Source organism: Mya arenaria, chromosome 2 (genome assembly GCF_026914265.1).
Source record: "Mya arenaria isolate MELC-2E11 chromosome 2, ASM2691426v1".
NCBI classification, from domain to species: domain Eukaryota; kingdom Metazoa; phylum Mollusca; class Bivalvia; order Myida; family Myidae; genus Mya; species Mya arenaria.
In genome coordinates, this window is record NC_069123.1 from 46,123,890 (window position 1) to 46,151,603 (window position 27,714).

The 27,714-nt window shown below is 36.6% G+C and overlaps 3 protein-coding genes across 3 annotated transcripts in view; all 3 read right to left on the reverse strand.

Annotated features, from left to right (window-relative positions):
• Nucleotides 1-324: 324 nt before the first annotated feature.
• On the reverse strand, nucleotides 325-14,123 carry LOC128219774 (synaptotagmin-15-like). The gene is made up of 8 exons (XM_052927767.1): nucleotides 13,806-14,123; nucleotides 7,603-7,777; nucleotides 7,075-7,287; nucleotides 6,584-6,723; nucleotides 6,236-6,369; nucleotides 5,977-6,138; nucleotides 5,634-5,751; nucleotides 325-2,614 (listed from the first exon to the last, which is right to left on the reverse strand). The coding sequence occupies exons 1-8, from the start codon at nucleotides 13,888-13,890 to the stop codon at nucleotides 2,292-2,294; spliced, it is 1,350 nt and encodes a 449-aa protein (XP_052783727.1). The 5' UTR covers nucleotides 13,891-14,123; the 3' UTR covers nucleotides 325-2,291.
• A 324-nt stretch (nucleotides 14,124-14,447) lies between these two features.
• LOC128215240 (fat-like cadherin-related tumor suppressor homolog) lies at nucleotides 14,448-23,553 on the reverse strand. The gene is made up of 20 exons (XM_052921951.1): nucleotides 23,375-23,553; nucleotides 22,575-23,204; nucleotides 22,281-22,384; nucleotides 21,834-21,941; nucleotides 21,491-21,665; nucleotides 21,129-21,220; nucleotides 20,800-20,934; nucleotides 20,341-20,446; nucleotides 19,937-20,194; nucleotides 19,696-19,832; nucleotides 19,418-19,586; nucleotides 19,024-19,155; nucleotides 18,722-18,858; nucleotides 18,082-18,285; nucleotides 17,774-17,862; nucleotides 17,378-17,491; nucleotides 16,701-16,763; nucleotides 16,275-16,442; nucleotides 15,497-15,661; nucleotides 14,448-15,370 (listed from the first exon to the last, which is right to left on the reverse strand). The coding sequence occupies exons 2-20, from the start codon at nucleotides 23,188-23,190 to the stop codon at nucleotides 14,740-14,742; spliced, it is 3,603 nt and encodes a 1,200-aa protein (XP_052777911.1). The 5' UTR covers nucleotides 23,191-23,204; nucleotides 23,375-23,553; the 3' UTR covers nucleotides 14,448-14,739.
• Nucleotides 23,553-27,714, reverse strand: part of LOC128242940 (protocadherin Fat 4-like) — a 36,546-nt gene continuing 32,384 nt past the window's right edge. Inside the window, exons 30-38 of the mRNA XM_052960395.1 lie at nucleotides 27,521-27,625; nucleotides 27,017-27,188; nucleotides 26,162-26,271; nucleotides 25,834-26,031; nucleotides 25,513-25,614; nucleotides 25,183-25,302; nucleotides 24,896-25,060; nucleotides 24,412-24,673; nucleotides 23,553-23,652 (exon numbers count right to left, since the gene is read on the reverse strand). Coding sequence (XP_052816355.1) covers nucleotides 23,555-23,652; nucleotides 24,412-24,673; nucleotides 24,896-25,060; nucleotides 25,183-25,302; nucleotides 25,513-25,614; nucleotides 25,834-26,031; nucleotides 26,162-26,271; nucleotides 27,017-27,188; nucleotides 27,521-27,625 — 1,332 coding nt within the window. The 3' untranslated portion in view covers nucleotides 23,553-23,554. The remainder of the gene's footprint in view (nucleotides 23,653-24,411; nucleotides 24,674-24,895; nucleotides 25,061-25,182; nucleotides 25,303-25,512; nucleotides 25,615-25,833; nucleotides 26,032-26,161; nucleotides 26,272-27,016; nucleotides 27,189-27,520; nucleotides 27,626-27,714) is intronic.

Below are 27,714 nucleotides of genomic sequence, written 5' to 3' on the forward strand. Positions count from 1 at the left end.
AAAGTGGTGAACAAACAAAGTGAAATTTATCAAATCACATCAACATCTAAAAATGAATACAACGTAAAAGCTGTTCCGGAATCTTCACCATCAACGACCATCGTCCCACGGATGCACAACAATGGAGTCCACGGCGTTCAGCAGTGTGACAGAGTTTCTATCGTCAACATCAGACATGTTATCACCCAGTTTGAAATGTTGTTTAGCCTTTAGAGATGAAATGAGCACTATTTGTACATGCGTGCTTTGATTTCCATTTTTTAAAAACATTTTCTTTCAATGTAAATTTGAAAACAGGTGGGATAAGAATAAACGTGAACAATCCTGATTTCTTATGTTTAATTCATAACGACAAATGTTCAATGGCACGGATAATCTACGTAAAATTAATAAAAGAATGATCCTTCAGAACCGCTACTTATAACCCCAGCCTCAACCGTAACATGTCTTTGTTAAACAGAAATTTATAAAGAAGTTATTCGTTCACAGTGGTAGAGTATCTGCATGAACGAGCGGTCATGGGTTCGATCCTCATCAGATGCACAGAGCATATTTGTTCAGTTTGTCACATTAAACAATACTTTATATACTTGTATTATGGAATACAAACACAACATATTTCGAACCCAGAAATAATAATGGACGAATACCATTTGATGTCGTCACCCATTTTCAGATTCAGAAAGTCATCATGGACCTTCGAGGATATATACATGAATAGCTGCACATTTGAACTTAGATAGTGAATGAACCATTTTAAAAGTCAATATTAAACAGAACAGAACAAAACAAATATTCTTGACTTAAGCATAAACAACTGATCGTCACATTACACAAATATAAAGCAGAAATATAGATTACACACACACACACACACACACACACAAACAATGAAAACATATATAGTTACATTATAACGCTTTTTAAACGATTTTTGTATCATAGACAGACTTTTTAGAAATTACTTAAAAAAGGAATAAACAAAAAAGGAAAACATCAACCAAGTTACGCACAAATCAGCGTGCATGATGGTTGATATCAAATTGAGAATATTAAATGTATTATTTAACACATAAACCTCAAAAATTGCGGAAAGAAAATGAGACATAAAAATAGAGGCAATATTGCCGTTTATAAAGGACAACATTGGACAACTTGTTTGCTCTAGAGTAACTTAAAGATTACATTGGACAACTTGTTTGCTCTAGAGTAACTTAAAGACTACATTGGACAACTTGTTTGCTGTAGAGTAACTTAAAGATAATATTGGACAACTTGTTTGCTGTAGAGTAACTTAAAGATAATATTGGACAACTTGTTTGCTCTAGAGTAACTTAAAGATAATATTGGACAACTTGTTTGCTCTAGAGTAACTTAAAGATAATATTGGACAACTTGTTTGCTCTAGAGTAACTTAAAGATAATATTGGACAACTCGTTGGCTCTGGAGTAAATTAAAGATAACCTTGGACAGCTTATTGGCTGCAGACTAACTGAAACTTAACTGGACAATCAGTGCTTGGTAAAATCACACGTTTGTTAAAAAATGGTAATGAAAATGATTCCAAGATAAGCTTGATGGTTTCATCAAAAGAGCACACGTTCAGGTGACTTGAAAACAATGGAAACCATAACCTTTTCAACCTGATTAAATCACCTTGCTTGAATTGTGGCCCTTTATAGTTTCCGATAAATTCAAATTGCATCGTGCATTGCGGGAATGGACAAATCAGTCAGGTATCAATAATTACCAAAAAATACTGAAGGACTTCATGAGGACACATACTCGTAGGACGTAGGTTTAAGTGACCCTTACCAACTATATATTTGTTCTGAATGTTCACTGATGTGAAGTGTGAAATGAAACTTTGATTTTCTTGAAACAAAATTACAGATACATATGAGTGCCCAGGTGTCAAACTGTACATCTTGGATGGAAAAAATCATGAAGCAAACTTCTGGTCCAAATTTCTTTGACCCATATTACTTACTTAATCTTGATTTTACTGAATAAAAATGAGTCTATCGTAATCGTAGTTGGCATTAGTCTACAAACCTAATAAATTTAATACAAATTAAAGCAAACCAAAACTAGTTAGCTTAGCTTGACCCTGTTATAATAGTGTTCAGATATTTCGAGAAATAAGGGGCAGTTGTACTGTAAGACCATACCAAAGTGATGAATATAACGTTATGCTAGAAATAAAAATGAAATGTAAAACTGAATTTTGTGATAAATATTTAAAAAATAAATTCATCCAAAATGTTGGCAAGTGGAAGTTTCCCTGAGTCTATAAGGGTATTTGCAACTGGTGCCACTTGGTGACAACGTTTCTGGTTTTCGCGAGCATTTCCTGCCAATGGATTAGGCCGTCGCCGCGCGCATACATAAACGACCCTAGTGCCACGTGACCCAGCTCAATATCCGGGCATTTCGCGTCTCGAGTCGTCTGCATCAAGGTCAACAAGAAGTTAAAATGTTCGATGTTTTTGCTGGATGTTGTGAAAGAAAATGACTCGTTGAAATCGAGTTCCTCTCGTGGTATCTGGATGAGCGTCTGTTTAGTTCTAAGAAGCTTTTTGCCATAACATACTTGGAGCCGGACGTACATCCCTGCAAAACAAGAAAACATGTACGATAGCGGGTTCGTTTTTACTGAGCTCCACTCGGTTAGAGCTTTCTTGGTTATTTACATTTAAAAATGCCCTTACTCCAATAAGGTTGAATTGTTCGTAACATACCTATGTGAATTGCCAGCAGTCTGAAAACGGTCATGTAACTTTAAAGCTGCACTCCCACAGATTAAACCTTTTGACAACTTTTTTTTTGTCTTAGAACGAGCCAATTAATGTGAAAATGCATGTAAACCATTTATATAAGACTGCTGACAAAAAAATACAGATACCAGATTTTTCCTTTTTAAATTCATAAATTGATGTTTTATGCATTTTTTCTCAACCGTAGTAACGCTTTAAACCATAAAAGATTAGTTTTCGAACTGAAATATGAAAATCTGCGATCGAATTGTTTCTCAGCAGTCTTTTATCACTGGTTTGCAGATATTAACAAGTGTTGTAAAAACGGCAAATCTGTGAGTGCAGCTTTAAGACGAATCTTTGTTGCATACCAGAAATGGCCATATCATGCCTAAACTATGCTAATTCTGTGACACCTCGACCAGTTGGTTGCTGACTAGCAATATGCAACATAAATGAGCGAACTATGTACTACCAGTTCATACAATTATATATCACACCATATGACATTGTAAATATCTGTCAATCAGCACCTATAGGTACAGAAGACGCCTTGATAGCCGAGCTCAATAAACTCTTCCATGGAACTGACCGGTCACTATAACGACATATATTATTTTACATTCGTCTTGTATTTTGTACAAAGAAAACATGACGTTCATATCATATAACATACAAGTGGTCGTGCTTTTATTGTGTATTTCAATATTGCGCTCGGATTGGATAAATGCGGCGCGATTTAACCAATGAAACACGAATTTTCAAACATTGGCTGTTCCTTTTTATAAACGTGTTGTTATTAAAAGCACAGTATCGTGATGAATTGTTGATATAAGGATGTATGGAATGCTACATGAACACGACAGGGCACCATGGCAACTGCTACCACGTGCCCTCAAGCGTGTATACGGCACAATCGCACGGAAACATGCGACACCTCTGTCACACGGAAACATGCGACACCTACTTAAATATGACCAGGTGTGGATGAGCTCAAATAATTAGAAGCCCCCTTCAAATAATTCGAGACCTACTAATTTAAGAGCTCTGCAAATCGATTAGGCCAAAAAAAATATGTCTGGTTCAGGAAACGTTGTCCCAAAAAATTAGGAGGGTAGGCATTTTTTCCATTTTTTTTATTATTTTTTTTGGACGTATGTTGTCTATGTGTAGACGATGCACAGAGCAGTCAGATCACTTTGTAACTCCCAGCATGTGGTATTGTGATGTGTGCTTGTTTCAATGCAGTCATTTGACCACATAATAACAGAGCATTTCAACCCTGTATTATCTGTAAGGACCACAATGGAAATAAGGTTTTATTTTAACTCTTTATTTTAGGCCCGGGTCTAAACTAGTTGCGGCTTCATATTTGGTGGCAAACAGTTTGGGGTTGGTTGGCCCATGGAGCTCCTCGAATACTTCCGAAGCTGTGCAACCATGCTGGACCGCTTTCATGACCTGCCGCTCTGCTCCATGTTCACATTTTTGGAGTTTTATGGCCATCAAAGTGGCTGGTGAACACGCCATGGGCGCCGCCATTGTTGTGCGCTATTAACCCAAAGATCGATATAAACGCGCTCTATTAACCCAAAGAGCAATAACTACAGAAAAGAAAATTTTCAATACGCAGTATAGCTGTTTTCGGCCGCGATTTCGAAAAAAAAGTTTAGGGTCGGCGGGTAAAAAATAGGGTCGGTCGGGTTTCCTGAACCAGACATATTTTTTTTTTGGCCTTAAAGATGTTATCAGCTGAATTTTTGAGATATTAAATCATTTGTTTCCAGCAAGAAATTATTTCTTGCCTTCTTTAATCAAATAAAAGAGCTCTTCAAATAAATTGAATACAGTTCTTATTAATTGATTGAGATCAATACAATATTCGTTACGGTAGTCGCAATTCTAACAACTGCGTACTGATCCGAAATTGATATAAATATCCGTTAAACATGTGCAACACATCTTTTTATGAGTTTTCCCATAGCAATGTGCAGTGTTGGGTGAAAGCCGGTAAGTATATTCGAATATTTGTAAATGAAAACAATAGAAATCAGTTGAGTGCATAAGCCATTTTCCCGCCACATGGAGGTTTTATTTTACAAAGCGCGCTCGTCAATGATTGTCTTTTTTAAATTTTCGCAAATCGTAATACAAGAAAGGACGTCTGAGAATGAACTCCTACTTTGTCATATGACATGTATATGTTTTAGCGAAATTCGGCCTCAAAAGGACCGCTCCTCACTCAAGTTGAATAAACTTGTTAAAGTTTCCGGAAGTATACAAATTAAATCTGAATACAGCGATCAGATCCACAATTAAGCAGTACAGTCATTTTGAAGGGAATGAAATATCCTTCATGAGTTCATTCCATTTTAACTGTACAAAGTGTTGACTTGTAGGCATGATAACTCGCTGTATTGAGTGTTATTTGGGATACTTACGGGAACTTAAACAAATTTCCACTAGACACATGTTATGTGGTTGTTTTGGCTAAGATCGGAGTGTAATCTGCATGGAGGCCGCAGGTTCTTGTTGCATCTTTACGTTTGGGTAATTTTGTTGGCCAGTTTTTCATACTTATGCGTTCAGGATAATATATGAGTTGCTTAACCTTAACTGTTTATGCTTGTTTCTATTTCAACTGAATTCAAACGTGAGATAGTAAATTTCGTCATATAATGTTCGGTTTCATTTCTTTTAACATTCATTGCCTTATTTTTGTACATTAATCTGTTCAAAATATTAACGACACACTATAAGATCAACCGGTACGCAAATTATCACATAATTGTGAATTGTTCATTTCGAAGACAGATCTGTTTTCATATAATCTATAAGTATGGGTTGCATCTCCCCTGTGATGTTGTGTGGAGTACCTGTGTCAGTGTCGGAAGACAGACGGACGTTGCGGACCCGGAGGATGGTCACTTTGAGGCGATCCATGTGCGGCAGGTAGGTGAGCGCCACATTCATCTCACCAACAGAAGGGGCAGCCTGCAAGGACAAGAGGAAATAACCGTAAACCTTCGCAAAGATTTCTTTGAAATTTAATCCCGGAAGAAATAATTATATTTTGATCATGTATTTTTGTAGACATTTTATATACTAGTATATAATCATTTGAAACACCTTTTCAGTAGTTATTTTATGATCGCAACTTTTGATTTGATTTAAAGATATTTTGTATACAACTTGCGTAGGAAATTACTTAATACTCACTTGTATGGCGGGCTCCAGGTCTCTCCACATGGCAGCAGACGACATTAGGTCCAGCTCCTCGAGGGGAACTATCACGTGACCCAGACTGTGACGTAATCGGCGTCTGTCAACGTCATATACAGAGAAACGTAAGCTCTGCTTCCGTATATCGTCTTCGTTGACCTGAAAAAATAGATTGGTTTTATAAAAAGGAGAATATATCAAACGCGGGAACAATTCTTTCAACCATTATCTTATGAAGGGTATACCGATTACGTACGTCAAAACTGTATGTTTCATTGTAGACAGGATTGAGAGTTTTTCTCTGGATGCGAGAAGTGCGGTGCGCATGCTCGTCAGGCAGCAGGAATACGCGAACGAACGGGTCACGTGAACTCTCTTCTTCCGAACGACCTGGTTGAAGAGAAAGAAAAAGCAACTGTTGTTAATATGTATGTGAGTAAAGCATTAATTTGCAAATATAGAAAAGGAACATACAAATGCTGTCAGTGCATATTTAGCAGATGAAATTGTGTTTAAATTACCATAAGATACCGTTTCAAAAGTTAGCACCATCTGTTCCACAAATACACTATGATAAAACAAACACACATGGTCGTGGACGTACCGTTGAGTCCTCTGACTCTGATCAAGGTAACAAGTAGCTTGCCGGCGACTGGCTCGTGAAGGGCAGTAAACCAGACCCGGCCCCGAGCACTAGGGCCGGCCGGGGGAGACGGAGTTCGAGAGCCCCGTGGATCAAACACACTATAGTGTAAATACAGAAAATTAGAGAATGTAATATTGTCGATTGTTTCATATTCCTGTAATATGTTAAAATATGGTAATAAATAGTTATAATATCAAGTAGCTGTTGCCGCCATGTTTCTGCTGATAACATTGAAAATATTGTTGAAGATGGCAAGAACTATACTTATACTTATAGTTTTAATACATTCGATGCTGTGCTGACAATACTGATGATGCTTTTGAATTTTATTATCACAATATATACGTTCTTTTTGTATCATTTTTGAAGATTCTTTCAAATTAAATAGAAATTGATTGTTGTATCGATTAATAATATACACACTATACCAAACAGTATATATTGCTAACTTTTGGCCAGTGAGCTGGGGATGGCTTCCGACTACGAAACTGTGGAACTGTTGGGCATCGCAAGCTGGCACCTCCCCGACCACAGGCTGTACGTTCTCGGCCTCGAACTGTGGCAGACTGCTACAAGTGGATGAGCGAGCGATGGCGCCGTCTTCCATTGAACCGTAGGCGTTCGGACAGGACAGACGCTTCTCGCCGGTCGGGGTGGTCTTTCTGCAATGAATTGAGACATTCGAAACTATATTGGCGGTACAAGTGTTTTTAACTGTTAAAAAATACTATCGAAGATAACTCAATCCAGATATTGACAAACCATGACATATGCCTTCATCACGTCGAGGTCAAATAACGAATATTGCTCAGAGTCAAGATGTTGCAAAGCCGCTTGGCAAAATTATGGATCGATGGCAATATTGTTTAAAGCAACATCATTTTTACGTAGATATTTCTATTCGTAGTAAAGAGACCGACATAAAATAACCTTAATTCAGATGCATAGCCATAAAAACAACGATGTGGATATATTACCTGGAAATGGGCGCGGATTTACAGGCGGCCATGTCATTCTGAAGCTCCAATCTGAACAGGTCTTGTAGGCGTCTGCCTTTTCTTCTACTTTTATACAGCATCACAAAGATGCAAATGAGAAGAATCAGGAATATTGCGGTGACGCTGGCGACGACGTAAAATATAGTCATGTTGTCTATAAAGTAGAAAAAGAGCAACAAGACGATAAGATTGGCTATGCATGTGTAAATGTAACCCAACATAAACAAACAGATATTGAATTATCAAACAACTCTTCTGTAAAATTTCCCGCAAGCTCGTTTACATATACGTATTACATAACTAAACAAGTCAGCCTTATGACTTGTGGTGCCAATGACAAAACGTGCATCGGACGTGTAAGTATATATTTAGGGATGCAAACGGATATAATCGATGTGTTTTTTATTGAATAAATAAGATAATTCACCTTTTGCCTACATACGTGTTGTTGTGTGTACAATTCGTTTGTCTTGTTTTTACAACAATTTGCCCCTAATGTTAAAGGCGTGAATATGATGACAATACACTATACACGCGTCATATGTCAATAAGGGCATATGGTCGGGCACTATAAACAGTCCCTGTAATTTTACAATAACTGGCTTTTGGACAAGTGACATCTTACAAGTTTCAAACATTTTCGGTGAAATATAAATGACCAGATCAATTTAGGACATAGGGAATCGGCCTTGATACCAAATTGTTGTTTGGGCTTCCAATTAGGTTTTGCAATATATTTCAAATCGCCGTGACAATATTAATGCTACTTACATGTACGTGCCACAAACTGTTTTTCGCGTTTCAATATATCGTTCATGCTTTGAAATGTAACTGTATGGTATAGCATTATAGGATATATTGCCTGTATTGTTGGACAATAGATGGGTCAAAGTCCACGTTTGTTTTCGTTTTTATATTTTAATAGTTCCCGCTATGTTTTTTTTCATAGTTATATTTAGTAAAGGTCTAACCCAGAACGAGGCTGCTGTCCTACAAAAAAACCCTCCGTTATCTATTAACGTCTCTAAACCATCGCCGGTCTGATTTCGCGTTGTTTACTAAAATGCATGCGGTGGAATTGAAAATTTTCGATTTTTTTGTAACAAATGTTTTGCCTTTTGTTATAATGGGGATTTTCAGAGGCTAATTTAGGGAAGAATCAGGATCCGTCGCGTGCACCGTCTACGTCAAAGAAGGTTATAAAGGCCCCGGCTATAGCTATAGCGAATATTAATAATTTACTAGAATTTCTAAAATATTAATTTTGGTTATCGAATATTCGATCGAAAGAATTACCGAATATTCGAATATCAATTTTGCCATTCGTTTGCATCCCAAATATATTTTATTACTCTTGTAATTGCTAGATTATTTCATTATAAGCATCCGCGGTACGTTGTCAAAGCTGTAAGCTGAACAAATCATGTACAACGGTATGTTACCGGAGATTGAACAAATCATGTACAACGGTACGTTACCGGAGACTGAATAAATCACGTACAACGGTACGTTACCGGAGATTGAACAAATCATGTACAACGGTACGTTACCGGAGCCTGAATAAATCACGTACAACGGTACGTTACCGGAGAGCTGAACACATCGTGTACAACGGTACGTACCGGAGAGCTGAACAAATCGTGTACAATGGTACGTTACCGGAGAGGTGAACACATCGTGTACAGCGGTACGTTACCGGAGAGCTGAACACATCATGTAAAACGGTACGTAACACATCATGTACAACGGTGCGTTACCGGAGAGCTGAACAAATCATGTACAACGGTACGTTACCAGAGAGCTGAACACATCATGAACAAAATACGTTACCAGGGAGCTGAAGAAATTGTGTACAACGGTACGTTACCGGAGAGCTGAACACATCATGTACAACGGTACGTTACCGGAGATTGAACAAATCATGTATAACGGTACGTCACCGGAGATTGAACACATCATGTACAATGGTACGTTACCTGAGAGCTGAACACATTATGAACAACGGTACGTTACCGGAGAGCTGAACACATCATGTATATGTGTACGTTACCGGAGAGCTGGACAAATCATGTACAACGGTACGTTACCGGAGAGCTGAACAAATTATGTACAATGGTACGTTACCGGAGAGCTGAACACATTATGAACAACGGTACGTTACCGGAGAGCTGAACACATCATGAACAAAATACGTTACCAGGGAGCTGAACAAATCCTTAACAATGGTACGTTACCGGAGAGCTGAACAAATCATGTACAACGGTACGTTACCGGAGAGCTGAACACATCATGTACAAAATACGTTACCAGGGAGCTGAACAAATCGTGTACAACGGTACGTTACCGGAGAGCTGAACAAATCATGTACAACGGTACGTTACCGGAGAGCTGAACACATCATGTACAATGGTACGTTACCGGAGAGATGAAAACATCATGTACGTTACCGGAGAGCTGAACAAATCATGTACAACGGTACGTTACCGGAGAACTGAACACATCATGTACATGTGTACGTTACCGGAGAGCTGGACAAACCATATACAACGGTAAGTTACCAGAGAGCTGAACAAATTATGTACAATGGTACGTTACCGGAGAGCTGAACACATTATGAACAACAGTACGTTACCGGAGAGCTGAACAAATCGTGTACAACGGTACGTTTCCGGAGGACTGAACACATCATGTACATGTGTATGTTACCGGAGAGCTGGACAAATTATGTACAACTGTAAGTTACCGGAGAGCTGAACAAATTATGTACAATGGTACGTTACCGGAGAGCTGAACAAATCATGTACAACGGTACGTTACCGGAGAGCTGAACACATCATGTACAACGGTACGTTACCGGAGAGCTGAACAAATTATGTACAATGGTACGTTACGGGAGAGCTGAACACATTATGAACAACGGTACGTTACCGGAGAGCTGAACACCGGAGAGCTGAACACATCATGTACAACGGTACGTTACCGGAGAGCTGAACACATCATGTACATGTGTACGTTACCGGAGAGCTGGACAAATCATGTACAACGGTACGTTACCGGAGAGCTGAACAAATTATGTACAATGGTACGTTACCGGAGAGCTGAACACATTATGAACAACGGTACGTTACCGGAGAGCTGAACAAATCGTGTACAACGGTACGTTACCGGAGAGCTGAACACATCATGTACATGTGTACGTTACCGGAGAGCTGGACAAATCATGTACAACGGTACGTTACCGGAGAGCTGAACAAATTATGTACAATGGTACGTTACCGGAGAGCTGAACACATTATGAACAACGGAACGTTACCGGAGAGCTGAACAAATCGTGTACAACGGTACATTATCAGAGAGCTGAACACATCAAGGACATCGGTACGTTACCGGAGAGGTGAACACATCATGTACAACAGTACGTTACCAGGGAGCTGAACAAATCCTTAACAACGGTGCGTTACCGGAGAGCTGAATCCTGAAAAACGTTGACTTGCCAGACAGCCACCCTTGGTACTCTCCCACGGCCAAAAATATACCTTTGCTGCAGGCTGATGCCAAAGAAAATATGCCAACAAATTGCTTTTTTAACTTTATGGATTTACTGTATTTCAGCTCGTCTTCTTTTAGTAGTTTGAAATAAAAAGGCTTTTTACAATTACATTACATATAAAAACAGTTCTCTTATAGCACCATCCGCTTTAGACACATGTAAACATCGCAGTTTTTAACTGGTGAAACGATAATCAAGACAAGCGTCCATAACAGCTCTTTACGTGGCAAATTAACCCAAAGTCAGGACTCATTGTTGAACAACACTGCGTTTTACTAATACCATGTTAGTGAGATGTTGAACACGTAAAAAATATATAAAATCCGACTTAAATGTTTAGATTGAACAGTTTATCAGTATGGTGAGGCGTAGCAATACAAGTCAGGCAATCCCCTTTCTTAACAGAACCCATATACTGTCCATACAATGACAACAACTGTATCATTTTCGGCATACTTTATCCTTAGTTCCTTAAAGACATTGAGCTATAAGAGTAATGAACCTTTGTTTAATTTCTCGGTTGAGACTGTGAAGTACAGATCCGTGTTGAGAAAATAAGTTTGATTAGATTCTCAGTTTTGACCATTTAACATGTGAACACTCAAATGCATGCTTTTTGATGTCTTACATGTGTTTTTGTCTCACTATTTATTAATAACTGTATATTTTGAAAGCAAAACTTCAGTTTTTTTGTAGTATTGATAAACCCAAAACACAAAAGTCTTGAAAACTTACATAGCAGAGCTTTCATAATTCCTTTTAAATCTTGTTTAGGTGCTGTTCTCATGAATATTAAAAACAAAACAAAATCTATTCCACACCATTTTAACAATATTAATACGTTTGTTACACTGCTCTAACATAGAATATTTATTTTTTTCAATAAAAGTAACAAACACGTGCCAAGGTTATTTCTCCTATTTGTAAAACAATGAATAATTTATGATAACGACCTACAATATTGATGAACTCTAATCGAACGTTTTAAAAATGCTAATTTAAACATTTTGTTTAGTGAGGCACAGCTGCCAGCAGAAGTACTGTATCATTGGCAAATGTGCTTCGGTAACATTGTTGTATTTTTCTTGCAATAGTTGCTTCCAAACTTTCTTTGTCACTGTGTATTCTTGCCTACTTCTTAATGCCACTTTCTATATCGTGTTGGGGAATTCCCGCACACAACTTTTGACTGCTATTTATCATGGCATGTAGGAAATAGGTAGACAATTAACTGCCGTTGATTGCCGAAGCCATCCTTAAGATTTCTTAAGCCTTTCATGATATCCATATTTGATCCAAAAATATTCCATGTCGGCTCTCTGGTTACCAAATGAAGTTTTCCCATGAACTATAAAATGTGTCTCCGTAGTGTCTCTGAGTTAGAAATATCGCTACCGGCACATGTATTTAAGGAATGAATTGCGGGGTTGATGTCATTATCGGGGTATGAACGCAATTGGGTTGGTCAATGTGTGTGGAGTCCGAAGGACTCCTCGCGTACTTTGACCAACCCAATTGCGTTCATATCCCCGATAATGACATCAACCCCGCAATTCATTCCTTATATTTACACCAATTGTTCATTAATTCATTCAAGAATTGTTAAAAAATACTTTATTTCATTTAAGAAAACCTTTCAGTAATCCGTTCTTACCCATTCTGTAAATAGAACGTCCCGACTATAACCGGAAGCATTTTTTTTCAAATGACGTCACAATAACGGGGGAAAAGATCAACCACTTGAAATCACTTTAAAACGTAAAATTGAAACACTTCTGGTACCAATTTATTTAAAATATAATAAACTAACACTTTTAAAAATGTTGATCTATATTTTGCGGGACCTGCAGACACAATACAACCATTAACAACATCAATAGCTTTCATGTATATTTTTATCCAATGAATTACGATCCGAACATATCCGAAGATGTTGCGTTCATCGATTGATGAACGCAATTGCCGAAAGGCAGTTCATTTAAGGAATGGAAGGTGAGGTGTAAATATAGTCTTATAAAACGAATGAGTATAGTTTTTAATAATACAATGGAAACTAAAGGGGCATGCCCAGTCCACACATACTTCGTTTGAAAAACACAAGGCTTAAGTCTTACTGACACGGAAAGAAAAACGCACAAGGGTCAAGTTTTTTTCAAATAAAGAACAACTGCAATAGTGCCATTCTCTATTATCTTATACATGTATATAATCTTGTGTAAGGTTCCGAGGATGGGGCAATGTCTAAACAAACGTTCACGGCATTTTCTGTAATAACAAACTGCATACAAGCTCGACGGTTTCCAGCCGTTTTTTAAAGCGTTGGCTTAGTATGACATAAAACAATGGGATTTTATGAATTGGAACATTTGTCTGGCAGGGATGACGGGAGTCGTGATGCATTTATAACTATAACCTCTTAATTACAAATGAACCGACATGTTTCACGTTTGTAATCATAAAGAAATATTTGTAAAATTTGATAAACCTTAAAACACAAAAACAATACATGATTGCGCTAAAGAAACATTTTAAATTTAACAATTGACCGTTATAATGTCCAGCACTAGACATTCAAACTCAAAATAAACACGTGCCTTTTTATGACAGATGTTCTTACAGATATTTCACTCACCGTTTACGAGATACTCGCTGGTGTCCTTCACCCCAGTTTGGCCACTAGGCGACAGGGAAGGTTCAGAAGAATTGTCGTCACGCATTGTTCCATATTATATCCTTCCCATTTTAAGAAAAATGAACAATAATTTGAAACTTAGTTTAATGTCATGATTAAATTTAAGTATGCCATACTGCTTAGATAAGACATAGTAAAAATGACCATTGATGCGTTATAAAGTTATTTCCAGCAAATACGCCACTTTTGTGGTAAAGAAAGTGCCTATCCACGTAAACGGGTCACGTGAGAAATCCATTTATTACCTCACATCACCAAGGATCGTTCTCTTTCACATGGATATATTATTGTGAAAACCTCTCTCAAGATAAGGGGATCAGCTTAATAATATCGTATCGACCGCGCAACAGCTGGCTGTCACTACCATATACGCAGGTAAAACTTTGAATAGCGTAACATCTTATGTGATTAAATTGATGAAATGGGAATAAGCATTATAGGCACAAAGCCTTAAGATAAAACGGTCTGTTTAATGGACAGCTATTATTGTCGCTGTTAGTTACCAACAGAATAATTAAAGCCGAATTTTAAGTTATTTTATCATTTGCAATTAAAAGATACTGATTTCAATAGAAAAGGGACTCTGATTATTGATATTTATTGGAATATCATAATATCATTTAACATTGTATATGTTTACAAAATTTATATCGTAGTCAATTACGTCAGTCATTCATAAAAAAACTCTGATTACGCGCTATGTTTTCCATATATACATATATCACTCGGGACTCATGGAAATAATTTGCACGCACGCACGCACGCACGCACACACGCACGCACACACACACACACACACTTGGAAATGGTCCGAATAAATAACAGGTATTGCACATAAAATCACTTTGAGTAGCGTAATCATATTAAAGCTTAACTAAAATTGCGTCACTGTAACATCCTCTTCATCTTCATCAGTGTCTGTATCCGTCTTCGTCTCCTGCAGTACAGTTACATCGCTTATATCGCTAACGATAGTTTCTTTCTTTTCCGCAGATGCCTCAATACCGTCATCGGTATCATTTGCCTCGGAAAGCTCGTCGTCCGTTTCAGTTTCACCGCCTAGCCCAGAAAACCTAACTGTGGCTTTTTTCTTAACATAAGTATAAGAAGCATCATTTCCATCGTCATCGCCATGCTCGGGTGCCTCGATGGTAAAGTCGGGCTCCTTGAAGCGGATACCATCCATGCTGATACGCGGACTGGACGTCATAACTGGACCGATGCCACTTCCAATCCTCAGGTGATCCGGGTCAGTCTCATTTTTTTCGTCTCCGTTACTGCTCGGATCGCCTGAATTTTCGGGAAGATCTTCATTAGAACGTTGATCCGGGTCTTCGGACTGCATGGACGTGTTTGCTACGCCGCTGTCAACGATACTCGTGCCGCTCGCTGCTTGGGGTGGTCCTGGGAGGTTCCCGTCGATCGGCTCATCGCCAAACTCCATGCGAATCTCCTGTGTCTCGTATTGCACGTCTTCTTTCTTGCCGCTACCCATGTCCGACACTCTGTTTTAAAAAAATATTTAGAATATGTCTGTGACAACTGAGGCGACGTTTATTTAATTCATAAAACTTCATGTATAGAACGCTTTAGATACTCGTTCAGATCACCGATACTGAATTTGCACATACCCTTGAGAAAATGATGTCTCTGCACACGCTTGATTGGCAGCGGAATCAGCTAAATTCTGGGCTGACAGTGTACTCGACTTCCGACTACGTAGTGTGCTCATTTCCCGCTCTTCTGAAATCTTCTGCTGCTGGCGCTTGACATGTTCCTCGTACTCATGCTGGCTTCTAAAAAGTCAATACAAAAATAATGGTTACTCTAAGATGTTTGGTGTTTTGAAACTTCGCTAGTCAATCTTGCAAACGAGTTGGCGTGGTCTCGTGGTTCGCGTCTCACGCAAGAGGCCCACAAGGATACATTCTATAGGTCTATCCAAATTAATATATGGTTCCTACACAGAAAAGCGACGCATAAATGATTCACATAAGCGCACATCTGACCTTATATTGAGCTTCAAGAAATTAGCATAAACCTGTCAAGGTAAGATATAACGAGGGTTCAAGAATCTCAAAACATTCCATTTGATACACAATTTTTAGTTAAACTTGCGCATGCGCCAAGGCCGGGAATCGAACCCGGGTTGCCTAGTCGAGAAGCAAGTGCGCGAACCACGCCGCTACCTAAACACACTAACACATTGATGCACATTGATGCACACCAGCTACATAAAGTATAATTCGTGTAAACTTTGTAAAAGCTTAGTTTGGATTCTTACTAATTTTAGTGCCACCCTTGTATGCTGGAAGAAAAATACATCAAGGAAATAACTTGTAACGAAATTAATGTAAGTCTTTACATGCGCTGTTAAAGCACACCAATCATCAACACAACATAACCAACCTGCTCCATGAATGTTCGAGAAAGACGATCGCTATGACAGCTCCGAAAAATATTGCAACTGCGAAGCAGATGATGGCAAGCTGCGACTCGGTGATGGCGGAAGGGTCATACCGCCTGACGCGAGTCCCAAATAGGGACTCCAGCTCGGTCGCGTGGCGGCGCAACAACCTGTCAAAATCATAGAAAGTCTGGTACTTTATCTAATGCACGGCATAAGGTTGTATTCATGTTTTATTTGTAATATATTTATGTGTAACATTTGGTTTGTCACAGTCCTAATAATTACAAGAACATTGCAGAATCAAAGCCAAAAAAGCTTCATATTTGTTAAAACCATTTAAGTGGCAATATACCATGACTTTAGTAACAAATTCATGCTCTGTTGGATCAGAAAAACTCGTATAACATAACAAAAGCACGTCTTACTCGAGGAGCTCATTCCTGGGAACCAGTTGACCGTCGATGTGGGCATGGATAAGCATATCTGAGCTGTAAAAATATTTAATCATTTTATACTTCCATGCAAATTGTATTTGTAATCAATTTTGTTATGAATAATTACGGAAGTATTGCCGAGAATAACAAAATCATTTGATCACGAAAAAGGAACGACATCAAGAAAAGTTCAAGCAAAAATGAAAAACAATGAGACGTTTATCGATTTTGACAACACGGGCGAGGTTATAGCATTTTCCGTTTTAAAATAAAAAATATCATTCAATTAAAAATATTGCCATCCCCGTCCTCAGAAAGTCCACGTGGGTTTTAACCCGCAGATCTTCAATGCTATGACCCGAGGCGAAAAAGCGCTTAAAAGAGGCAGCCAAGTTCTAGACAAGGGATGGTCTATGCGTATTTGGCATTCATTGGATTTTGATCCGTATAAAACCGCAAAAGCAACGCATTCCTGCAGTTGCTGCAGAAAAAGCGATATGGAACGTTCCAACTTAAGCAATCTGGATACTCCCCTCTGTTATTCAAAGAATAGCGGTGTTTTTTCTGATTTCTAAGGCTGTCACCATACACATACCTTTTTCTCAGATAAAACAACCCTGAATTGATACGAACACATTACTATTGGACAGATTTATGGGACGATATACCTGTCTGGGAAAACGCCTTTAAAGCTCATATGATTGCCTTCACTATTTAATGCAGATGAATGTTTTTCCACCCTATCAATCGAGATGTTTACTGCGAGAATATCACTCATGCGACTGAAAAATAAAACATGGTACATATTTCATAACAGACTGGAAAATTGAAACTCGGGTCGTTCGAAACATCGGTTCCCTCGAGGTTTTGACTCGGTCCCCGGCGTCCTCGATCGATCGCAGTTTAACTGTATGTAGAAATAATTATTATTTAATCAAATACTAGTATATCGTTACAGACACGCACTTATGCTTCTCTACTGTTTTATATGAGAAAATGTACTATTTCAATTTAAAGAAAAGATGGTTCCAAAAGAACATGGACTCATATTAAAAAAGACTCACCGTATGAGTTCTTCTTGGCGTTCAAGTATTTCGCCTACAGTCATCCCGATTGTGATATTCACTGTGTCGTCCACCGCGACAACATTGATCTGTGGGTAAAGTGATATAAGTTATAAAATTTGTATGCATTTTTCAACGATATTAAAGATTTATTCCAAGTGTACATATGATCAAACTGTATTCCAATAGATAAAACAAGAAACATACCGTTGTCTAAGACAAGAAGTGTGTGTATAAATGCTGAACATAATGTTATTATTATATTTTATAAGTGATGTTATTCAGACCGAATGTCATGAAACTTTTACCGAAATATTTATCTTTGTAGTGTCATTTGGCTGTTGTCCATTATTAGCCTCAACTGTCAACAAAAACAGACTCTTTTCCAAATTCGTAAGTGGCTGCTCTACTACAACCGCCCCTGTACTCGCATTGACCGAAAACGTGACATTGTCTCCACTCGTCAGGCGGTAAATGAATGGACGAGATATCTCGGAATCATTATCATAGGCCTGAAAATCCCAAAATGATTATTTGTGCTATGCAAATTTCCTTTTTAAGTTTTTGATAAGTCATTTTCCATTTATGTGTTATTTGAATGTTTTTCGTATATTAATGCTGGTATAAGTAAAAAGTGCCTCAAAATTTATCTGTCGTTATTTGCACATCTTCACAATGCAACATTTTTGCTTGTTTGTTTGCAAATTCTTTTTCTTTCTTTCTTTCTTTTGACATACATATATTCTTTACAGATGCATTTACTTTGCGATAGTATTACCTATTTGAAAACGTATCTATGTTTATATCATTTGTTTATTTGCACATTCATTTATCATGACATATTTACTTTTCTTTTGTTTGTTAGCATATGCATATAAATTGTCACTTAATATATGTTGCTTGATCAGAGAAAATGACGAGCTCATATATATATAAAACATAGCTTGCCTTAAGAACAGTTACAACCTTCCCGGGGCTAGAGTTGAGGGGCACGGTGAAGTTTCGCACCGCCGTTGGATTAAACATTGGATTGTTGTCGTTTACGTCTTTTATGTTAACTACAAGTTTGAACGTGAGCGTTGATCCTACAAAGACATAATTATTTTTTGAAAAACTTGCTTAACTTGTCTGCAATAATGACAACTGAAACACACTGCATCATTTCATTAATGAAATCAATTAAACTATTCATGAACAAATGTAATATTTGAATAAGTAGTTTTATACAACCCTTCATAAAACATTATTACCTGCTAAGGATCGTTTCTCTCGGAGGGATTCAGCTCGAATATACAGAACGAACTGTCCAGTTGTTTCTCTATCCACTCCAGGGTTACAAAATACCTCCCCGGTCGTGGTATTAATTTCGAACAAACTCTTTCCTATTGGAAACGACAAGCACTATTAGTTTCCTTGTTTAGTAGTTTATCTCCAGAATTTATTCAAACCCTGAAGTAATTTACGCCGTAAACAGTTCATTATTTAGATTATATGAGTAAACATTTTGTAAAAATATGCTTCAACTATTTCATTCAGTACTTCATGAGAGACAAACTAGATGTTTGTAAGAAATAAATCTTTGATGTTGAACTTGTGCGTTCCTTTCCTTCAATCAAGGCTATTTACTAAAAGAGTTAGCCATACCAATTGGTGGTTCAATGCTCTCTATTTTGTAAACGACATGCTCCCCCCTCAGTTCTGCAGTAGTATTCAAATCAGCGACGAGGGTTCTAGAAGTTATATTTTCTAAGACCTCAGCAGTAAGATTGGATGAGGAAAACATTACGTCGTGACCTCTAACCTTTATCAGAACCTGAAATAGTGCATATTTGTGATTCAGTAATATTCGTTATGTTAAGCATTTGACTGATATCCAATATAATATAAAACAATTTAACACCAAGCCGAGAAATGTTAAAAACCTGGCATGTTGCAGTCTTGTTAACCCTGTCACTTGCCGTTACTGTCAAGAAATACCGATCGTTTGTTTTTTCCAGGGTACCTGCGACCACAATTTCTCCAGACAATGGGTCAACTCTGAACTTGTCAATGTCTCCACCTTTGATAGAAAAACACGAGAAAACATGTATTTTTTTATTGTTCGAGCTTTTTTTCTATTTTAGATTTATTATGTTCATGCTTCAATTGTATAAAATTAAATACCTGTTAAGTTGTAAGTGACAACTGCCCCTGTGCAGTTAAGGTTGATCACGGACATGTTCACAGGAGCCGACCATTCAATGCTTGTTTCATATAGAAAATGGTCAAATTGTGGAGTATCATCATAAACGTCCGTGATGTTTACAGTTATTGTTCTGTTGCTGTTCAATGATGGGTCCCCACCGTCGTAAGCCTGTATTTCAAGCGAATATAAAGACCTTTGTTCAAAGTTCAATTGTCCGTCAAGTCGCACAACACCACCTGAAAAATACAAGCATCGTTGTTTATATTCTAATCCATGTTCAATAGTTGCCTGTCAATGTATATTGTCCTTTTTATAATGAATAAATGTGTTTTACATAATATTTTTATTTATCTCTTTTTATGGAAAAATCGTAGTTTCTTACTGATGGCGTCAATAAAGAAGGGAGATACTGGGTCGGTATTTAATATTTTGTAGAAAACTACTCCGTTCCAGCCAGAGTCAGTGTCGTTTGCATGGACTTGAAATATCTAGAATTAAAGCAAACGATCAATTTTAATCTCCTTTTTCATATAGTGGGAGTACGGAAAACCTGAAGTTGCAAAATAAATCTGATACGTAAAACAAGGAACAAGCGTACAATATTGTCACGATAAAGGTTCAATTAATAACGAGAACAAAGTCTGAGAAGTGAATAGAGATAGATACCATTATTTTCCTCAGAAACTTGAGAGCAAAATTATGAAATTATAAAGAATTAAAATGAATTTGTTAAAAATACATCTACTTCACAATCGATTGCCAAACACAAACACAAATTCATATAATTGATCCTTTTATCAACAAAATTTGACGGTATTAATGAAGTGTATTTTATACATACCTCTTGTCCTAAAGTAGCGTTTTCTGACACTTCAACCATTTCACCAATTTTATCTTGAAAAGCGGGCGCATTGTCATTGAGGTCTTTAATACAAACAGTCACTCGCTTAGTAATTTCATGAACGGAATCGCTTACCTGTGGATGACAATCTTATGATGAAGGACTTATATCTTAATGACTTAATGGGATTTATTTATACGCTAAACATACTTTTGAAGTTACGTTTGGAAGTATGAATATTTTCTAGGATAATCTTTTTGGCATAATTTATTAAACGTAGTAAATATAACAGTAGAAAACGGTTTTACAAATGTTCAAATAACAAATACCGTTATATTTGCTGTGTAGCTTGAAATATTTTCATAATCAAACGTTCGAAGTATAGTTAGGCCACCGGTATTACTTAGGCTAAAAACGTCGTCTGAAACAGTTAAAAACCCGTGTAAAAATGACAATGTATACAAATAATTATAAGATTTTTTTCAGCAACAATGTTTGATTTTTAAAAAAATACACCTATTTAAGTATGTTGTTATCAAAAAGTGCGCCGAAAGCTATTACACATATTCGTTGTTGTTACTCTTGGTGCAAATTGTAAAATCAAACAAGAGATGCTAGCTACAATATATTAAATGATTCAACGATGGTTATTAGAAACATGCACCTGACACCAAGATATGTTTTGACGTACCGCTTTCACTCGACAAGACGTACGTGACGTCACCGTTTGCTCCCGTGTCTCTGTCATAGGCGCTGACATTGAACCATTCGCTAAAATTACAGTTTTCTGGAACAGTTATGTTTATCTCCCCAGGGTCGTAGAATACCGGCGAGTTGTCATTTTCGTCTTCCACGTGCACTTCCACCTATTCAATAAATGTGTGCGGTTTTATACAGTAAATTTTAAGATATAAAATAACTTGATCTCTCGTACAGACCAAAACTGCTCGATGAAATGTCAAATAAGCTTAAAGCTTTAAAACGAAATGTATTATTTCAGAAAAAAGAAACAAAAAGAAAATAGGTTGAATTACCGTTGTAAAAGCTGTTCTCTCCGGAATTCTACCGTCCGTGGCTCGCACCGTTAACACGTACATTTGATTCGTTTCCCTGTCCAGCGGTATGGTCGTAGATATATTTCCCTGTGCAAAGATACATGGGTTAAATACTCATATAGTATGTAACACGTTTATTATAAAGAGATACGGACTCAAATTATGTTCAGTACGTTTATAACAAGGTAGCATAGTTTTTATAAAAAGGTCAAATAAACAATGATTTACGTTGCAGAGGACAAACTAAATGTATACGTATATATACCTTTACATGAATTATTATAAATAAATACATTTATTTTATTAATGCGTATCAGTAGCATGTGTAGCCTCTATATATACAATGCCAAGTGTTTGGGCATTTAATGTAAACAATGTGAATTTCAAATCCATGTCACGTTTGAATCAACACAGTAAAACACAAACCATTTCGTTAATTTCAAATGTTCCAAAGCTGTTGATAAGTGTGTAATGCATATGGCTGATGGTGCTATTTTCGACATACGCCTCACAGCGGCCGATAAACGTTGCTAAAATGAGTCAATTCATGTTCCATTTAATTTTGTAATACTTAAATTATGTTCCGACAAACCTGGCAAAACATTTTTATTCTTCAAAATAAATCAAATACAATATCGTTCATATTTACATATATCACGGTCGTCTTTATCATAGTACTACTTGCGGTAGTTATAAAATGCAACAAGAATGCCAACATACCATTTTTGTTTTCCATAACGTTCATTTCATCAGAACATGTACCAAAAACCGGAGAATTATCATTAATGGGTTCAATGTGCACAACGAGTTTTAAAGTTGTTGAGCAGTTCGGACTTCCGTGGTCAGTGGCTCTCACAGTAAGGTTTAGAAGTATGCTGCTTGTGTCATTTGGCTGAACAATGCCTTCATCTACAAGTGTGTTGATAACAATCTGTTTCTTTATCGTAACCAGACCTAGCGCTTCGTCAATCTCAAAATAATTTGACCCGCTAGTATTTTCAATTGAATAGGACAACCTTGCGTTTTCCCCAACATCAGAGTCATTTGCACGTATAAGAGCAATGACAGAATCCACAGGAGATTTTTCCACGATATGAGTTTCAACTGATGAAATGTTAAAGGAATCTCCATTAAAGAAAACCGGCGCGTTATCATTTTGATCATCTACAATAATGGTTACAGTGAGATTGCTGGAAAGCTTTGGCTCTCCTCGGTCAGACGCTGTGACAATTAGTATGTAGCGATCCTTTTCTTCACGGTCTAAGGGTGTGCTTAGCATCAACACAGCAACTGAGCGGTTCAACATTTCTCCTGTTGGTACGTTCAGATCAAACATATCATCTGTATTTGCTAAAATAGAGAGTGTTTATAAGCGTAAAAGATGGTTGTTATAGGGCGCTTATATTTAATCTAGTTCACCAATGCTACAGTTCTATGTTACACAAGTGTATTAAATAATAATTTCATTTTCATCCAAAAAAAAATACTCCAACAATTGCAAAATGAGCAAATAAATATACCTCTAGAGGGTAAAGAAAAATCTATTGCCGAGTTGTTAGCGTCGTAATCCTTGTCGTTTGCATTTATTGTGTACAGAGTAATATTTGGTTCATTGTTTTCCTGTACATGTATCGAAACAGAAGCAGAAATCTCTGTGACATTTAGAAACTGGGGAGCGTTGTTATTTACATCAACTATGTTTATGAACACCGTTGCAAAATCAAAGTATTTTCCATCAGAAGAGGAATATTCAGCTCATATTCGTTCTTGTTCAATTTCCCGACGACAAATAAGCTACCTGAAAGTATTTCAAAGTGTACATGATGTAAGGCATCTATTAGAAATGCGCATATCAACTGTTCATAATAGTCAAATGGTACACCAAGTGTATTACTAATACTAGTGTTGCATGTAGTTCTAAAATGTATATTGTACAATCTGAAACGCTTGAAGCTTCAACCCTACATGCATTTTTGAATGTGTTTTTGGTATAATTTAAATAATTTGCTTTCAAATGAGTTAAAATGTTGTCAACCTGTTCCTGGCACATGTTTTTTTTTTCAAACTGAACAGTACAATCATTTTTTTGGCTTTTAAGCGGACAATATGACCGTACGAAATTTTGACACCACTTCATTGATGGAAAGACAAATATGAAGGAATACATTCGAAAAGATTTTCTTAATTGTTTGGTTTGAGGGAAATGGCGTATACACATCTTTTTTGCAACATATATTTATCTGATAACATTCAGGCGTATTACCAGCACTTATAAATTAAATGACATTTTATTGAAAGTTGCTTTTTCTACTTTCCTTCAAACTATGTATGTGTCCATCACCATAATCGGCTTGTTAACACATCTTCTTTTTGTGGCCGATATTACTCAATTTAAATTTCAGAAATCATTGGAATATAAGAGAGTTAATCAAAAGTATTAAGCCTCTCGGTATACAGTTGGCAAAGTACGCACAAATCTACCCATGTACAATGACCGATAAGAAATATCTTTTAAATACATTTAAGAGCCTCATAACATACGAAAGTTTTAATATACCATTATATCTATCTATATAGAACGATTCTCCATCACCGTCTACAATATCGTATCGTACGTTGTTTTGGCTGGACTCATCGACATCCACCGCAGTTACATTCCCAGCTAAAGTGAACACTGTCGAGTTTTCAATGACATTAAATGTGTATAAGCTCTTTGTAAAATTGGGCCTGTTATCATTGACATCCTGCACATATATTATTATGTCAATAGACGAAGACCTAGAATAAGACGTGTTCCCATAGGAGTCGACTGCTGTAATCTAGAAATACATTAAAAATATAATATAATTTAAAAGTGAACTACGAAACATCAAAACATCGGAAAAGACCAAGAAAAGAAAGTTCCAGCGAGTGCATCTAGTTGTTAACTACGCTCAGTATTACTTTTTGTTTAGATTAGATTAAACCGTTTACAATACATAATATTGTATTCAGGTTTATAACGATTCAGAAACAAGACCGACGATAAAAATGTTACTTACCGTAATATTATACTCTGGAGTCTCTTCCCTGTCCAAAGGCCCTTGAACAGTAATTATTCCTGTCGCACCATTAATTTTAAACGTATTGTTTCCATTTAATCTGTAGATAATTCCTGAAGTTCCATTGCTTCCATTATCAATGTCAGTCGCATATATTGTTTGATTCTGCAAAAGTGTACCCTCAAATTTCAATATACAATGGCTGCTACCTTTGATTAAGAAACTTTATAATCACAATAAGGTAAACAATCTTAATATTCAAGAATACGAAGACAACTAATTTTTACCATTTGCACCATACTAGAGTTAGCGGCGTTTTCTTTGATGTATCCAACAGGTTGTCCACTGTTAAATGTTGGTGCATTATCATTATCATCTTCCACAATCACCGTTACTGTACACATGCCCTTGAAATACAAAAACAAAGCTCTAGATAATCTAAAACTATTTCATTGATTATTTCTCATGACAATATATTTTTTTTGTAAATAAAAAATAAGCAAATTATACATGTTGATCGACTAGCTTCCCATTGACACTGTCAATGAATTACGGGTCGAACAACAAAAAAGATAGTAATAATAATATTAACAACAACACTAATAATGATGTTTTACCGTTCGAGGGTTATGTGCGGCATGGTCGACAGCAGCTATGGCGAGGTTGTACACGGCTGTATCTTCTCTGTCTAACGTGGACTGGACAGACAGTACGTTCCCCTACATGAGAGAGAGCCATGACTGAGTTTATAGATGGATAGTAAAGCAGTGACATACTATCTCAATATGCTAATTCTGATATATTATTTGTTAACTTTGCAAGAACATTATTTTATTTACCGCAAATTATAATATATGAAGCTATATAAGACCTTTTGGCATATGAAACGCACTTATCACAATTTATATATGTGTGCTTCTATAAAAATGAAGCGTTACCTTCATTTTAAAGTGCCCTTTTGAATCCCCAGCAAATATATAGTAGCTGATATTTCCATTTTGTGCAGAATCAATGTCGGTCGCATCGACGTGAGCAACAGTTCCATTGATGTTTTCCATAAACTTGAATGTGTATGAGTTGTTCCCAAATACAGGGGAATGGTCGTTTGTATCAACGATTGCTATTTCAACAATGGCCTACAATAATGCAGACAACGATGAAAGAAGGAAACAAAACCCAATAAAATAAACAACTTCAGTGTATTTGTAAGTTCATGTGAATAAACACAATCATTTAAAAAAATCTAAAGTATTTTATTATCTTTACCGTTTCCTCGTTGGAACCGTCACTAGCCGTCACATTAAAAATGTAAACACTTTTTCCGTAGGTAATGTTCCCCACAGCAAGACTTCCATTCGAGAATAAATAAAATCCCTCTTTGAAAAGAAATGGATACATCACTTTCAGTACATCGTAAAACATATAAATTTCCTTTCACATGGAGAATTCATACGATTTAAATAAACGGTATAACTAGTTGACACTAGATTATGTTTATTAAGCCAAAGAGCGATGTAGAATTTGGACATTATTGCAGTTATAATCAATCATAATATTGAACATAAAACATTTAAAAATATTTAAATTATAATTTCTCGAAAAGAAACAACTAAATTAAAATGTTTCAACGATGTAAATGTGCTTATTGAATAATTGAAATATCGAAATTACATAGAAATTTGTGTTTAAAGGTGACACTCCAATTCAAAACAAAAACATACACATGTATAACAAACATACATTTTGACTGATAAAACTTTAACTACTTACTAAATAATGCATTTATGAAAATCATATGTTACTTATAACAAGATTGTAACCGTGCATTTAACAGCTGAAACGCAAAAATATTAAATGATTGGTGAATGCTAAAAGATTTACTGTGATTTACTATGTCTATAGTCTCATAAGGTAGAAACACTGTGTTTAATGCACATTTCTTTCAAGTTAAACTCGGTATCCTTCATAACAACCATTGTTTTCGACTTTTATTCATCCTTTTTTAAATATTACAACAATGGTATTAATTGTGGTAAATCTTATTTGTTAGTCAGAGTGCATCTTCAAATCTAATCTGAGTCACGTTTTCTATGTGATCAAAATACAGTGAATGAAGAGTACCGATATCAGTTGATGTGTACGAAACGTTTCTGTTCTCAGGAAGGCCGTCTCCATCCGAAGCGACAATTTCTGCAAACATGGTCCCCAGAGGAGTATCGTCGTCAACAGAAAACTGGTATGTGTCCGACAGCTTAGGTGGGCAATCATTCATGTCCGTAATTTCTATATAAACCTTCGAACAAAAGCAACTTTAAATAAGGTGCGTTAAAAAGAATTCAAAAGAATCATATCTAAGGCGTATTCATACTTATATTCATAATTTAAATACGTTTGAAAATTAAACATAATTCTGAAACGTAGGTACAATTAAGGCTAATGTTAGCGCACCATTCCCTATGCAGCAATGGATGTTTTTGAGATTCATTGAACGTTTTAATTCACGTACAAGCTATGAAACACCAACAACGCTTCCTCAAATACCCGCTCAAACAGCAAGTGTCTAATGTTATTGCTTTACTCTCGTCTAAAGTTTTCAGCATAATTCATTATGGAAATCTTTCTTACTGTCAGGTTTAAGACGATGACCCTGTGTTCATCATATCCAAAGACCGTAATTGAAACAGATTCAAGTTCTTCTCTGTCGAATGAAGTTGTTATGGAAACACTCCCCTAAAAACAGCAAGGAAACATTTAATTATATTATTATTTTATGATTCAAAATTCTGCGAAACCAAAACACTAATCACATTTAATTTAAT